Source organism: Delphinus delphis, chromosome 10, assembly GCF_949987515.2.
Source record: "Delphinus delphis chromosome 10, mDelDel1.2, whole genome shotgun sequence".
Lineage (NCBI taxonomy): Eukaryota > Metazoa > Chordata > Mammalia > Artiodactyla > Delphinidae > Delphinus > Delphinus delphis.
Genome location: NC_082692.2, coordinates 76,494,111 through 76,508,719, shown reverse-complemented (window position 1 = coordinate 76,508,719; position 14,609 = coordinate 76,494,111). Strand labels below are relative to the sequence as shown.

The 14,609-nt window shown below is 42.9% G+C and overlaps 1 protein-coding gene across 3 annotated transcripts in view; it reads right to left on the bottom strand.

Moving 5' to 3' along the window:
* Nucleotides 1-14,609, bottom strand: part of PTPRG (protein tyrosine phosphatase receptor type G) — a 725,910-nt gene that overhangs the window by 287,865 nt on the left and 423,436 nt on the right. For all 3 annotated transcript variants that reach the window (XM_060022819.1, XM_060022820.1, XM_060022821.1), the window contains exon 4: nucleotides 7,680-7,828. In XM_060022819.1, the coding sequence (XP_059878802.1) occupies nucleotides 7,680-7,828 (149 nt within the window). The remainder of the gene's footprint in view (nucleotides 1-7,679; nucleotides 7,829-14,609) is intronic.

Here is a 14,609-nt window from a genome sequence, read left to right as displayed (position 1 = left end):
GGTTCAGCCATCTTTGAACATTTGAAGCCCTTTGATTTTTTTTTTTCCCCTCTCCTATTACACAATAAACAGTGGTTAAGATTACAACAAAAGGGCTTCCCTGGTGGCGCAGTGGTTGAGAGTCCGCCTGCCGATGCAGGGGACGTGGGTTCGTGCCCCGGTCCGGGAAGATCCCACGTGCCGCGGAGCGGCTGGGCCCGTGAGCCGTGGCCGCTGAGCCTGCGCATCCGGAGCCTGTGCTCCGCAACAGGAGAGGCCACAACACTGAGGCCTGCGTACCGCAAAAAAAGATTACAACAAAATTATTTCTACTGCATTGGTCAGTCTAAAAACAACCTATACTGATGACAAGAAAAACAATGAAATAACTTATCAAATAAAATGAATGATTTTGGAGACAGAGGAACCCAGATTCTGGAGTACTAGTAGTAAACCCCAGCCGAGCCACTCAGCGTCCCTGAAGCTCAGTCGTGCCATCTGTAAGCAGGGTACAGTAAGAGCACCTCTTTCATAAGGCTGGTGAGATATGAAACATTCCAGACATAGGTAAAGCTTATTAAATGGTGTCTACAGTATCATGTTACAAGCACAACCACCAGTGAGACAGGCTGGGACCTGGGACCCTTTACTGCAGTGCTTGCTCCGGGACAAACGTCTCCTCAAGCAACAAAATACAAAGAAACGATAAGGGTCTAGAAAATGACTTCATGCATGCAGCAGTCCCAGTCGGGGCAATGATGAACAATAAGATACCAAAGGGCCAAAACCCAACTGCCATTTCTGAGATGCAAGAGCACAAGCAGGGTATTGCATATGAACCCTGTAGACAGCGCCACCGAGGGGGCAGGCAGACCACCAACGCCACCCCTCCAGCCCGATCAGCCCCCCACCCTCACCCCATTTAAGGAACCAGCCTGACCTCCTAGGGCTCCCTCAGGACCAGTCCCAGTAAAGGCTTGCCTGAATTACTCACGTGGCCTCTTACCAATTTCTATTCCTTCAAGAGTCCAAGGACCCGAGTCGGTAACACCAGCCCCACCCTCCAACACCACCACGGCCCCCTAAGCCTGCTTTTTGGTTATACAAGCCCCGCGCCCCGCCCACTCATGGGGTCTTCAAGTTTCTATATTGAGAATACCTCCAATTTAACCAAGTTTCTTTTCAGAGGGTGTCATCTGCTCATCTGAGATTCTCAGTACGATCCAAACAGTTACCAGCGCCCCACATGTTGGTGACACACCATCAAACAGTCCTGAGTCAAGTTCACATCTCAGGATGACTGTGTGTGACGAGAACTGTCAGACATCACGAAGGGACCAAGGCTGCTTCCGCCTCACAAAACCCGCTCTCTGGCTTTGTACAATCAGGCATGCACTTCTCCACTGAGCACACTCTAAGTACTGGGGCCTACTCAAATGTTCTTCTTCTTTTTTTTTTTTTTTTTTTTTTTTTGTGGTATGCGGGCCTCTCACTGTTGTGGCCTCTCCCGTTGCGGAGCACAGGCTCCGGACGCGCAGGCTCAGCGGCCATGGCTCACGGGCCCAGCCGCTCTGCGGCATGTGGGATCTTCCTGGACCAGGGCACGAACCCGTGTCCCCTGCATAAGCAGGCGGACTCTCAACCACTGCGCCACCAGGGAAGCCCCCAAAGTTATTTTTAATAGAAAAAGTCTCAATCTTCCTTCAATGACAATGACTTCCTTCAATTAGTTTTCTCTAATGACAAAGCAATATAGTATTGAGTTCAGAGACACCAAACAATTGTTTTGTGAACAAGCCTTCTTGGTTTTATAGTTTTCAAAATAATGGAAATCCAGATCATGATTGGTGTTCTCTGAAAACACTTATTAGAACAGGACTCCATTTCTTACAAGGAATATGGGTTAAAGGAGGAAAGGAGAAAGTTATGAACCTCATTTCCAAAAGAGTGATAGTGCTAACTTACACTGGTCACGTGAGTTTGGAAAAACACTGATTTAAATACAGTCAAACAGATTTCCTCAATGGAGGACTTCTAAAAGCCTTTGGTATGCCGATGCATAAAGTAAATCTTCAAGAAGGCATTTCATATGGCAACCTTTATTTCCAGCAGAAAAGCGGGGATACACGAACGAGCGCCAGGCAAACTGCACTCATCCCCCTTAGTCCTGTACTAGAATGTCACTCCACTGAAGCCAGGACTTAATGTGGCAGCTCGATCCCTAGCTGGACTGGTCCACCTCTGAGTCGCGCAGTACCTGCCATGCTTGCATGAGTGGAGAGAGGGTGACACGGGGTGAGGCCTCTGCGTGTGTCACAAGTGCATAAGCTCACCTGGGACAGGGAAGGCAGATGCAGGTCACCTGGACATAACCTAGGGGTCCAGTGCAAGACAACCATCTAACTGGAATGTGACAGAAGCACTGGAAGAACCAAGATCCAGTTCGCAAAATGAAAAGCAAATCATTAGTCTGACTCTAGGTAGGAAGGTAGGGGCTGGACAGACAGGAGGGAATACAGAGCCGGTGGAGGTAACATACCCACAGACGTGGATACTGAAGGCAACTGCAGGCTCAAACAGAATGTTCAGTGGGAACCAATCACGGAACAAGTTCAGTCTAACACTAGCAGCTTCTTGTCCCCTGGACAAACCTTAACTTGGACTAAGAATGTTGTACAATACCAGGACAGAGCAGAGAGCAGGGTTAGAGTAGTACCCAGACATATCCAGCCCAGCAGGGAGACAAATAATTCAGTGTGCTTGTGTCATGAGTGGTAATAACCTTCGCTCTTTGGAACATGAACAAGCAGTGCCACGCTATGGACCCAGTTTTTAAAACACAGGTGTTCTGTTATTACTGATATTTATGGTGCAAAAACTAATTCAGCAGTAAAATCTGATGTGAAGAGATGTGAAGCTACGTTGAATATTGATATTTCCCCCTTAGTGTGAATATTCATCCACATGCTGCAGAAATATGAATGCATTCAAGGGGTATAGGCCCAGACCCCACTATGTGTCTTCTGTAAATATAAATGGCATATGCACCATCATGCCTTTCTAAAAACGATTCCGAATTCTAAAACATCTGGCCTCAAGGGTCTCGCCTAAGGGACTGCAGACCTGTACCATATGGTAGCGTGTGCATGGTATATATTAGGAAAAATGTATTTTCTTCTACTCACTTGCTAAGATGCTCTAAACTGAGCTGAAATGAACCAGCTGTGAGTTTCACTGGAAAGGGCACACACAATTAATTTGGATCATTTAAGCTTACTGAAGACTTCAACTCATAAAGCACCAGTAAGTCTGAATCAACAACTCCTGGATCTCTTATTGTAATAAACAAGATTTTAATTACCTCAGACAACAAGCATGCAATGAACCTCTACCTTAATGGAGCTCTCAGAGGGTTTTATCTGGAGGTTTCTGTATGCACTACCTCCAACTTCAGTTATCAGTGGAAATACCGCATGATTCAATTCCTGTTAGTGTTACATGAACCCTTATTTAAAACAGGGAATAACTGTGGGGTAGGGAGAATATTTAGGATAGGGTAGTAGCCGTCACAGATAACTGTGGTTGGACAGATAATACAAAGAGGAGTGGCCACAGAAGAACTCAAACAGGACTACTATTTTAATCACAGGAATATTTTGAGCCTTTTGACTTTAAGGATGCTTAATCACATCTGCAAAGTCCCTTTTGCCATGTAAAGGAATAAATACATTCACAATTTTCAGGAATTAGTGAGTGGACATTTTTTGGGGGAGGGGTATTATCCTACCTATCAAAATCCCCATTGATCTCTCTTTACTCCTTAAATGTACCAAGTATCACCTGTCTCAGGGCCTTTGCACACCCCTGTTCTATGGGCAGGCTCCAATTAATCTTTTCCCTCTTAATAAGTATCTGTCTCCACCAAGGTCTTCTGTCTCATGACAAAACGTCCCTCTCCTTCAGAGACTATATCACAACTGATATTACACAGCTGTTTATGGGACTCTTCGGTCAGTTTCTGTGTCATGACTAGAGTATAAATATCTTGAGGGTGGGACTCTCTTTCCTCTTCAGCTTTGTAACCCAGCACCCACATGACAGAAGGCACTCAAGAAAAATTTGCTGCTAGACAAGAGATAAAGCTGAATAAATAGGAGGTGAGTGCCTCTGAGGATCCAAAGTGGGTCTAGTCTTCTAGCCTTATCTGATTCCAACTTTCTTTTCTAATTTTAACTGAGGTATAAAGAACGCTGCTATTTAAAGACTTTTGTTTCGTTTTCACAAGGACATTTTTTTTCTACTAGACTGGATGTTGTGGGGTTTTTTTGGCGGTATGCTGGCCTCTCACTGCCGTGGCCTCTCCCGCTGCAGAGCACAGGCTCCGGATGCGCAGGCTCAGCGGCCATGGCTCACGGGCCCAGCCGCTCCGCGGCATGTGGGATCTCCCCGGACCGGGGCATGAACCCGTGTCCCCTGCATCGGCAGGCGGACTCTCAACCACTGCGCCACCAGGGAAGCCCTAGACTGGATGTTTTTAAGTATAGGAACTACAAGGCTGAGTCCAGGATTTCAGCCAGGAAAGTGTGGAGACGTTTAATTTCTCAATGTGTACAAAGTTGTTGTAGATGACCTCAAAGAATTCCTGGGAAGCAGCAAAACCTACAAAGTTGGGTTTGTTGCAATTTACCCTCAAGGAGCAGATCCAGAGTCTTGTGGGGCATATGCTTAAAATTCAACCTGCAGCACTGGAGCACCGAGGGAGCTGGTAAGATACCCAAGGTCATGACTTTATCCCAAATGGAATCGAAAGAAACCAGGACCAGCAATGCTCTGACCCATAAAGCAAGGTACATTTCCTCTCCAAAAGCTGCAAGAGGGGGCTTCCCTGGTGGCGCAGTGGTTGAGAGTCCGCCTGCTGATGCAGGGGACACGGGTTCGTGCCCTGGTCCGGGAGGATCCCACGTGGGGCCCGTGAGCCATGGCCGCTGAGCCTGCGCGTCCGGAGCCTGTGCTCCGCAGCGGGAGAGGCCACAGCAGTGAGAGGCCCGTGTACCGCAAAAAAAAAAAAAAAAAAAAAAAAAAAAGCTGCAAGAGGATGGAACAACTTTGCCCTGAGTCTTTATTTAAATCTACTTCAAATGACGCCACATGAGTAAAGGAAGTCTGGATTCCACTAAACATACTGCGTTCTCTACCCTAGAGTCTCCCAATAGTGACACGTTGGCTGGATAATTCTTTGTGGTGGGGCTGTCCTATGAACTGGGATGTTGAGCAGCGTCCCCGGCCTCTATCCACTAGATGCTGGTAGCGTATCAATGCCCACAACAGTGACAACCAGAAACGTCCCCTGAAAACACGTAATGTCCTCTGAGGGGGAGGATACTGTCTCTAGTTGAGAACCAATGCTGTATTCTACCAATCCTATCCCAATCTTCCACAATGACTCTTCTCTGACTCTGTATAAAATAAATAATGTCCCCAACGCGGATAGATTACTACATGGTACATTATAATTTTCTCACTTTCATTTTAATTTCTTGAAAAGCATTGTAGTTATGTGGAAAGACATAAACCAAGTCTGAGATGCTCAAACAGTGTAAAAATCTCAGAGAGAGCTGGTGTTAATAAAGAACTCAAATAAAACAATTTAACGTATCACAGACATGTCTTCCGCAAAAGTGAGCAACTTTTCTGTGCATATTTTATAGTTCAATTTGCTCCCGTTACCTTTAATCTCTGAAATTCAAGTTCCTCCAAATACAACCACTAAGTAATTTAACATGTTTATCACATTAGAAAAAAAAAAAACAAGCTATGAACCAGATGGGCTTCAATGAAGCACCCAATTAATAGAGGCAGCCTTACCATGTGACATGACTTAGAAGAAATAAATTCGAATAGCTCGGTCAAAAATAAGTCTGGGCATTGTAGCTCCCGTTTGTAATTAGTTTCTGAATTTCATGGCCATCTTTGAGTAAAAAACAAAATGCATTTAAAGTAATAAGTTTTCAAAAGAATATGCATCTAGTCTATTCATTTTTCCAGACTCAAATAGGAGGAGACAGGCGTTAGGGACTGTGATTAGGAATGAGGCAGAAGTTCCCAGTTCCTTCCTCCAGAGTTTTTCTTTTCCAAGGCAGCGGCCAAATTAAGTTTTCAAACTTCCAAGCACAGGTCTTTTGTCCAGAACAACATTAACTAAACAAATGGCAACCCATTTCTAGGATAAAGAAGCTTTAGAGCAAAGCTAGCTAGGCATAAATTCTCCCTTCAGCGACACCGCCAACGGGAACTGGCCAGCCGGAACAAAAGAGAAACCCCAAACTTAAAAAAATCTGATCAACTTGGCATCTAGGAATCAAGTTTTCCAAGTACAAATCAAGCTAAGATTTTTAAGAAATGATTCATTCAACATAAAAGGAGAAAGAGAGCCCATTAAGTAGAAACTTTAATGTGACTAGGACAGGAAGTCCCAAGGATAGAGGAATCCTAATATGGGAAGAATACTTGATACTGTGAATTTGTCAGCTCAAAACAAGAAAAAAATATGCAGCACTTTCTCAGCATGGTGATCTCTGGTTTCTCAGGCAATCATGGATAAGAAACAAATCGATATGTGAATATAAGCATCTATAAACTAAGAAATACTATTGATTTTCTCCTCTTAAAGGGATTTTTCACCTAAGGTTCAAGGTTGTCTAAAGGATCCATGAACGGGCTTGAGGAGTGAGGGTGAGTGATGAAACCCTACAGATTATGCCCAAATCTGTGTGTACATACATGGATTTTTCTCTATGGAGGAGGATTGAAAGTATTCATCAGATGACCCAAGTAGGTCATGACTTACTAAAGTCACAGAACACTAAGAGCTGTCACTCCATGTTGGAGTACAGCCACAGGTTTGGGTACAAACCCTCTCAGTTCTTCTACAAATCTGTAAAGCTTACCACGTGGGCACCCAAACAATCAACAAATATGTCTGTCCCAAGGAAAGAATATTCACATCCTGATCATGATGAAAGGTACAAAAATAAGGTTAGCAATGGAACAGATGTGTTGTCCCCACCAAAGACTAAAAACGGAGTTTGGAAACAAGCTCCCTCCCTCAGTCGCCAAAAAGATACACATGACCTACTGCACTACCCGTTCTTCACGGATCTTTGAGAAAACTGACTCAGAGGAGGTAAAATGTCAATCCCGCAAAGTTAACAGCGAGTCATACGACCAATGGCCACAGCTGCCTCCTCAACAGCGTGGAGATCACACAAACCTTAAAGCAGCTTCCCTACTGAGAGATGATTCTGAGTCCCCTTCACATATCGGTTACCTTTTCTGTTTTCTAAAGGGTGAAAACGAAGTGGCCAGAGTTTCGTACAGAATGTCACTTTGGAAAGCAGGGTTTCAGAAAGGACAGGGCAAAGAAGCCACATCGAATGAAACAAGGGGTCCGAAATCATCTACCAGGGGTGAGTCTACTCAAACCACGACGCCCACAAGGTCTACATGCTTCACCAGTTAAACAAAGATGAGGAACTTGAGGATGGCTATCTAGCTGTCATGCTGTATATAAAAGATTTCCAGAGACAAAGGCAGGGACAGTACAAGTTTGATTTGCAAGACGACTGGGGGTAAAGACAAAGCATCTCTTTAATGTCAAGACCCAAAGCACAGCTGCCCCTGACATCTCAAGTTTCTCTCACCTCCACAGGGAACCGCCTGCCGTTGATGCTGTGTTCAGAGCCTGCAGAACCATTGCTGTGGCCCCAATGAAATTCCACCTTCTCAGCTTTGAATCTGCCAGGGAGGCCAGCACCGCTGACAAAATAGTCGTCTTTCAGAAGGATGGCAACTGTGTAAAGCAGAAGGGAAACGACAATGAGTTTCAAAACCACACTTGAAAGATTGCTCCTGTGCTTCAAATAAAAGTTCATGATTACATGATGGGAATTACTTCCCATATACCTGTTAGAAAGCAAGTCAAAAACATTAGTCTGAATAAATAAGCACATTCTAGCTGCAGAACGCTCTCAAGAGCCAGTTGACTCTAACTCATGAAAATTCCCAGAGAATGGTCTCAGAATTTCTTAACCATTTCACAGTTGGAAAAACAAACAAACAAACAAAAAACAGACAATGATAGAGTAAGTGGCTCTGAATCAGGGTCTGTAAATCTGCTTGAAGATCAAAATTATTTTTCCTTTTTAAACACTGATTCCTGGGGCTATCCCAAGATTCGAGGTCTGGAATGAGATGGGAAATATATATATAAGTCAGTTGCAGAAGACATGTTTCTTTGATCAGAAAACTTAAGCAAGGCGTCAGGAAATAAAATTTGTAGGTTCTACCAATATTAAGGAAATAACAGTGGGAAAACAGCTGGGATTGGGATTCATATTTGATAATGGTGTCCAGGAAAGTATAGTGAAAATTCTACTCATTAAGTCACTCAAGTAACTGCAGCTAAGTAGATTTACTTTACTATGTCTTTTAATTCTAAGCATAAGAAAATTTTGCTTAGCCCATCCGGAAGAACACATAAGAAGTCCTTAACATAGAAAACCTCAATCAATTCAAATCCTAAATTTCAAAATCACATCTCTCTTCCTTGAAACATGGAAAAGAGAAATCAAGAACAAATAACTTGGGCTGATACTACCAGAAAAATTATTTTTCCAAAAGGAATGTAATATCCAAGTGGATGAAAAAGAGATTTTATTTTATAAGTCATACATTCCCCCCCTTTTTTGTTGTTGTCTAAAGTGAATTCATTCATTCATTTAACAAACACTTATTGGCTGGTGAATACGCATAACGCTCCAACCAACATACCAAATAGCCTGTGATCAATGCGCCAACCAACATACTAAATGGCCTGTGATTGGAAGCTAAGCTCATTTAAGGCAGGGAAAAGCTTTCGTATCCTCATTGTCTCCTCTTCCTAAAGAGATGCCAGTTCAAGCCTCAGAGAGAAATCCTGCATGAAAATTAGGTCTCCATAAAAGACAGGGACTAGACTAATGACCCATTTCTAAAACAAGTGCAATTAGTTTCAGGACTTCTCTGTAAAAAGGGAAGCATAGCTAGTGGGAAGCAGCCCAATAGCACAAGGAGATCAGCTCGGTGCTTTGTGACCACTTAGAGGGGTGGGATAGGGAGGGTGGGAGGGAGACACAAGAGGGACAAGATATGAGGATATATGTTTATGTACAGCTGATTCACTTTGTTATAAAGCAGAAACTAACACACCATTGTAAAGCAATTATACTCCAATAAAGACGTTAAAAAAAAAAAGAGCAAGTGACGGAACCCTGTTTGTAATAATCCCTTTTTACTGCATTCAAAGGCAGTTTTCTCGCAACTTTTGAAAAAGTTACAGTGAACATTCAATTAGTGGGACAGAGAATTAAAGGATAAAATGAAATAAGAGCAAGTGTTTCTCATGGTGATTGAACATGCTATGGCATGTTCCTTTACTGTGTGCTACGCATGGTTTAGAAGAAGGCTTGGCAAAATTTTTCTGTAAAAGGTGAGACAGTAAATATTTAAGGCTTTGTGGGTCCTACGGCCCTTGCTGTAACCACTTAACTTGGTCTTAGTAGCCCAGAAGCAGCCAAACACAATATGTAAATGAATGGGTGAGGCTGTATTCCGATAAAACTTTAGTTATCCACACTAAAATTCGCATATAATTTTCACACGTCATGGAATATTCTCCTTTTGATTTTTTTCCAACCATTAAAAAACCTAAGAACTAGCAGGAGGGGTTGTCATTTGGTGATCCCTAGAACACAATATATTTTAGAAGACAAACTATTGTGTTAAACCAGTGTTCCAAAGCCCAAATACCTATGAATTAGCTCAGTATTGTCTTTAACACTGTTGATTACTCACAGCTGGTTACAGATTCTATCCATAACATTTTGCATCCAAAAGATGAAGACAAAGAATTTTGAGCGCATCTGTTACAATCATGCAGGGACTCCGCAGCATCTTATAAATATTTGATTTTACCTAAATCATTTATGTCTCTGTCAGGGGTCATTTTACTTCTTTTTCATGAATAATTAAAAGCATAATTAGGGAACTGTACAACCTGAAACACTAATCTCATTTTTCATTTTACAGTATTTCTCACTAGAGCACACAGCACACTACATGCATGTACTGCCCCCACCTTCCGAAAGCGGCTAAATTTTTGTTTACATATAACACTGGAAAGAGAGAACTTGCCCAGCCACCATGCAACACTTTGCTGATGATCACTGATAACACTGCTCTGTTTCACAACAAAATGTACCAAAGGTAGCCGCTGCGGAGCACAGAATGTAGGAAGGGCCATGAGCTCACGGGATGGACGGACCTGGGTTAGAATCTCATTCTGCCACTTAACAGCGGGGTGACCTTGGGCAAGTTACCTGACTTCTCTGTGTCTTGGTTTCCATCATTATTCAAATGGCAATAACAGTGCCTAGCTGGTGAGACTGTTTTGACGCCTGAAAGAAATCGCACGCAGAAAGCACTTAACCCAGTGCCAGAAATTCAGCAAGCACACAGCCAATGCGGGCTTCTGTCCACCTACCAATAATTTCTAGAGACATGGTCGGAGTTCATGCAGCAGCACAGAAGGGCAACCACACAGGTGCAACTCTCCGTTTTCAGGCAGAGCTCCATTTCATTTACTTATTTAAAAAAAATTTGTTTTTAAATTTACTTATTTATTTATTTATATGTGGCCACATTGGGTCTTTGTTGCTGTGCGCAGGCTTTCTCTAGTTGTGGTGAGCAGGGGCTACTCATTGCAGTGCGCGGGCTTCTCATTGCAGTGGCTTCTCTTGCTGTGGAGCATGGGCCCTAGGCTCGCGGGCTCAGTAGTTGTGACTTGCAGGCTCTAGAACACAGGCTCAGTAGTTGTGGTGCACGGGCTTAGTTGCTCCGAGGCATGTGGGATCTTCCCGGACCAGGGCACGAACCTGTGTTCCCTGCATTGGCGGGCGGATTCTTAACCACTGCGCCACCAGGGAAGTCCCCAGAGTTCCATTTTAAAGCAATATTGTCTTTCCCACAAAACAAAACGTGTCCTTGAGCAAGGACAATAAACAGCAAAGGTAGGTGTGACCCAAATACCTGAGATGTTAAGTGTTGAGTGGCTGCTCTGAATTTACTAAAACACTGAGTAAAAAACAGATTTCCATGTTTTCTATTCTTTCAGTCACGTCAGTGAAAAGAAAATCCCAGTTTGATGCTAATATGTCCTCCACCTTTCAACGATACTCATTCATTTCCCCCTTTACCGAAAAGTAAATACGTAAGCTAGAACTTAATAACGTTGGTACCTTTGATTTATTTTCACAGATTACAGACCTAATTTTTTACATAAGTCTATCCTTGTCAAATGCACAGCATTTTGTATTAACTTGTTGATAAAACGTTTTGCTTTAAAATCAATTCATTTAATTAAAATCAAGTGCATCAACTGAAAAACAATAACTAAACGATACTACGATAATAATGAATAAATACATTTTAATTTAAATTTTAAAACAGTAGCACCAAGAGTGAATCTGGATAAGGTGACATTTAGGAAGGTAGCAAGCAACAGCTAAAGACTGGAGAAAGATGGGCCAGGAGGAGAAGGCAGGGAAAGTACCTAGGAGTTCACTGTCTAGAATGAGGCCCCTCTGGTTGTTCAACTGCTAATATGGATTGTGATGAAATTAAAGCAGAATGATGGAGGATGTGGAAGAAACTGGGAGCTTCAAATTCAGGGTTTTTAACCTGGAGTCCAAAGTCCAAAGCAGTAGCCACCCACAGACTTCGCGGTCTACATCCTCCTGATACAGGAAGTAAAATTCTGAGCATGGGTGCATAAACGAAGTCAGACTCTGGAGCCAGTTGGGTCTGAATTTGAGCCCTAGATCTGCCACTATCAGTTGTGAGAAAGTTACTGCATTTTTGGGTGCTTCAGTTCCTATTCTGTGAAACTGGAATAATACAACAGCAACTTCACAAGTTTGTTATGAGATCACAAGGGTTGACACATGAAGAATGCCCACAACAGTAACTCATTCACCACATTATAGCAGGAAGATGGCACTGTAAAAGCCCAGAAATAAACCCACACATATGCGGACAGTTAATTTACAACAAAGGAGCAAAGAACGTACAATGGAATGAGGACAATCTTTTCAATAAATAGTGTTGGGAAAACTGGACAGTCACATGCAAAAGAAAGAAACTAGACTACTATCTTATATTATACACAAGAATTAACTCAAAATGAATTAAAGACTTGAATGTAAGATGTGAAACCATAAAATTCCAGAAGAAAACATAGGCAGGAAGCTCTCTGACATGGGTCTTATTGATGCTTTTGCGGAATGACTCCAAAAGCAAGAAAAACAAAAGCAAAAATAAACAAATGGGACTACATCCAACTAAAAAGCTTCTGCACAGTAAAGGAAACCATTATCAAAACAAAAAGGCAACCTACTGAATGGGAAAAGATATTTGCAATTCATATATCCAGTAAGGGGTTAATGTCCAAAATACAAAAGAATTCATACAACTCAACAACAACAAAACCCCAAAAATTCCCATTGAAAATTGGGCAGACGATCTAAATAGACATTTTTCCAAAGGAGACATGCAGATGGCCAACAGGCACATGAAAAGATGTTCAACATCACTAATTAATAAGAAAATGCAAATCAAAACCACAATGAGATATCACCTCACACCCGTTAGAATGGCTATAAGCATTGGCAAGGGTGTGGAAAAAAAGGAACCCTTGTACACTGTGGGTGGGAATTTTTCCACTACGGAAAACAGTTAAGAATAAATAAAACTAGAACTACCATATCACCCAGCTATTCCACTTGGGTATTTATCCAAAGCACATGAAAACGAATTTGAAAACATATATGCATCCCTATGTTTATTGCAGCATTATTAAAATAGACAAGATATGGAAACCACATGAGTGTCTATAGATAGGTGAATGGATGAAGAAGATGTGGTATATGTATATACCATGGTATACTCCTCAGCCACAAACAGAATGAAATCCTGCTATCTGCAACAACATGAATGGGCCTTGAAGGCATTAGGCTAAGTGAAATAAGCCAGAAGAAGAAAGACAAATAAGTATGATTTCACTTGTATGTGGAGTCTAAAAAAAACAGAACAAATGAACAAAATAAAACAAACTCACAGATACAGAGATCAGATGAGTGGTTACCAGAGGGCAAGGGGTTGGAGGGGTGGGTAAAATGGGTGGAAGGGATCAACTGTGCGGTGACTGACAGTAAACAGTCTTGCGGCGGTGATAACTCCGTAGTGTATACAGATGTCCAATTATAATGCTGTATACCTGAAACTTAGAGTTAAAAACTAGATGGCATTATATAAGTGCTGTTTATAAAAGTTATCCTAGGGAGAGGATCCACAGCTTTCACAGATTCCCCGTGTCTAGGGCGCCCCATAATGAAAAAGTGCTCTACACAGGGGCAGGGGGTAGGTAGGAGTCACACCATGGATAAGGAGTTACTTTCCTCCTGAGCTTGACAGGAAGACTGAGTGCCAGGCATTCACTGCATTCTTCACAGGACATCTACAAACTGTTTATAAATTAAACTCAGTGTGTCTAAATAATGCTGGCCTAAAGCAAATGTTCACACTACAATCTGAGTAAACAGCAGCAGATGCCAAAAGTTAAACAAAAAAATGATGAGAAGGAAAATAAGCACGTTACTGTCTTACCTCCACCACTTCCCAACCAATTTTTAACACTACAAGATGGGAAAAGACTCCCATTATTGGATCGTAATGGTGAGACCTCCAGACCACCCACCATTCCAGTGTCCATAAGGTGATGCTTTCAGGCTCCTGGTGAAAAGGGAAATGCTCTGGTCTGGAAGTCAAGACACACAGGCTCTAGTTCTAGGCTTCTACTAACGTCCCTGTAGGCACTACCGTTTATTTTTTCAAATCATTTACCAAGTAACTACTGGGGAAGAAAAGGTAAGTAAATGAGACATTAGCTCCTGCCTTCACGGAGTGTACAGTTGGTGGGAAAGACAGGCCCCAGCAACTAAAGAGATGACAGAAGCAACCCTGCAAGTGGGACAGGTGGTAAGAGGTGAGCATCCAACCCCAGACTGGAGAAGACACAGCAGGAGGAAAAGCTCATGCAAATGCCCTGTGTGGAGGAAGCCAGGGTGACTGGTGCCCACAGAGCAGGGTGTGGCATAGAGGCCAGACAGCAAAGCAGGGACAGCAAGGAGTCTGTCTGAGTTCTGCAGAGAAGTGAGAGGTCCTCAATATGGTTGAGAGAGAACAAGAAAGAAAGAGGGGGAGATGCACAGACATGATCAGATTAGGGAAATAAGATCATTGTGGCTACTAAACGGAAAAGGCCTGGAAGGAAGGCAACATTGGTTGGTAGAAACAAAGTCAGGGGCTTCCCTGGTGGTGCAGTGGTTAAGAATCCGCATGCCAATGCAGGGGACAGGGGTTCGAGCCCTGGTCCGGGAAGATCCCACATGCTGCGGAGCAACTAAGCCCGTGCACCACAACTACTGAGCATGCGCTCTAGAGCCTGTGAGCCACAACTACTGAGCCTGTGCTCTAGA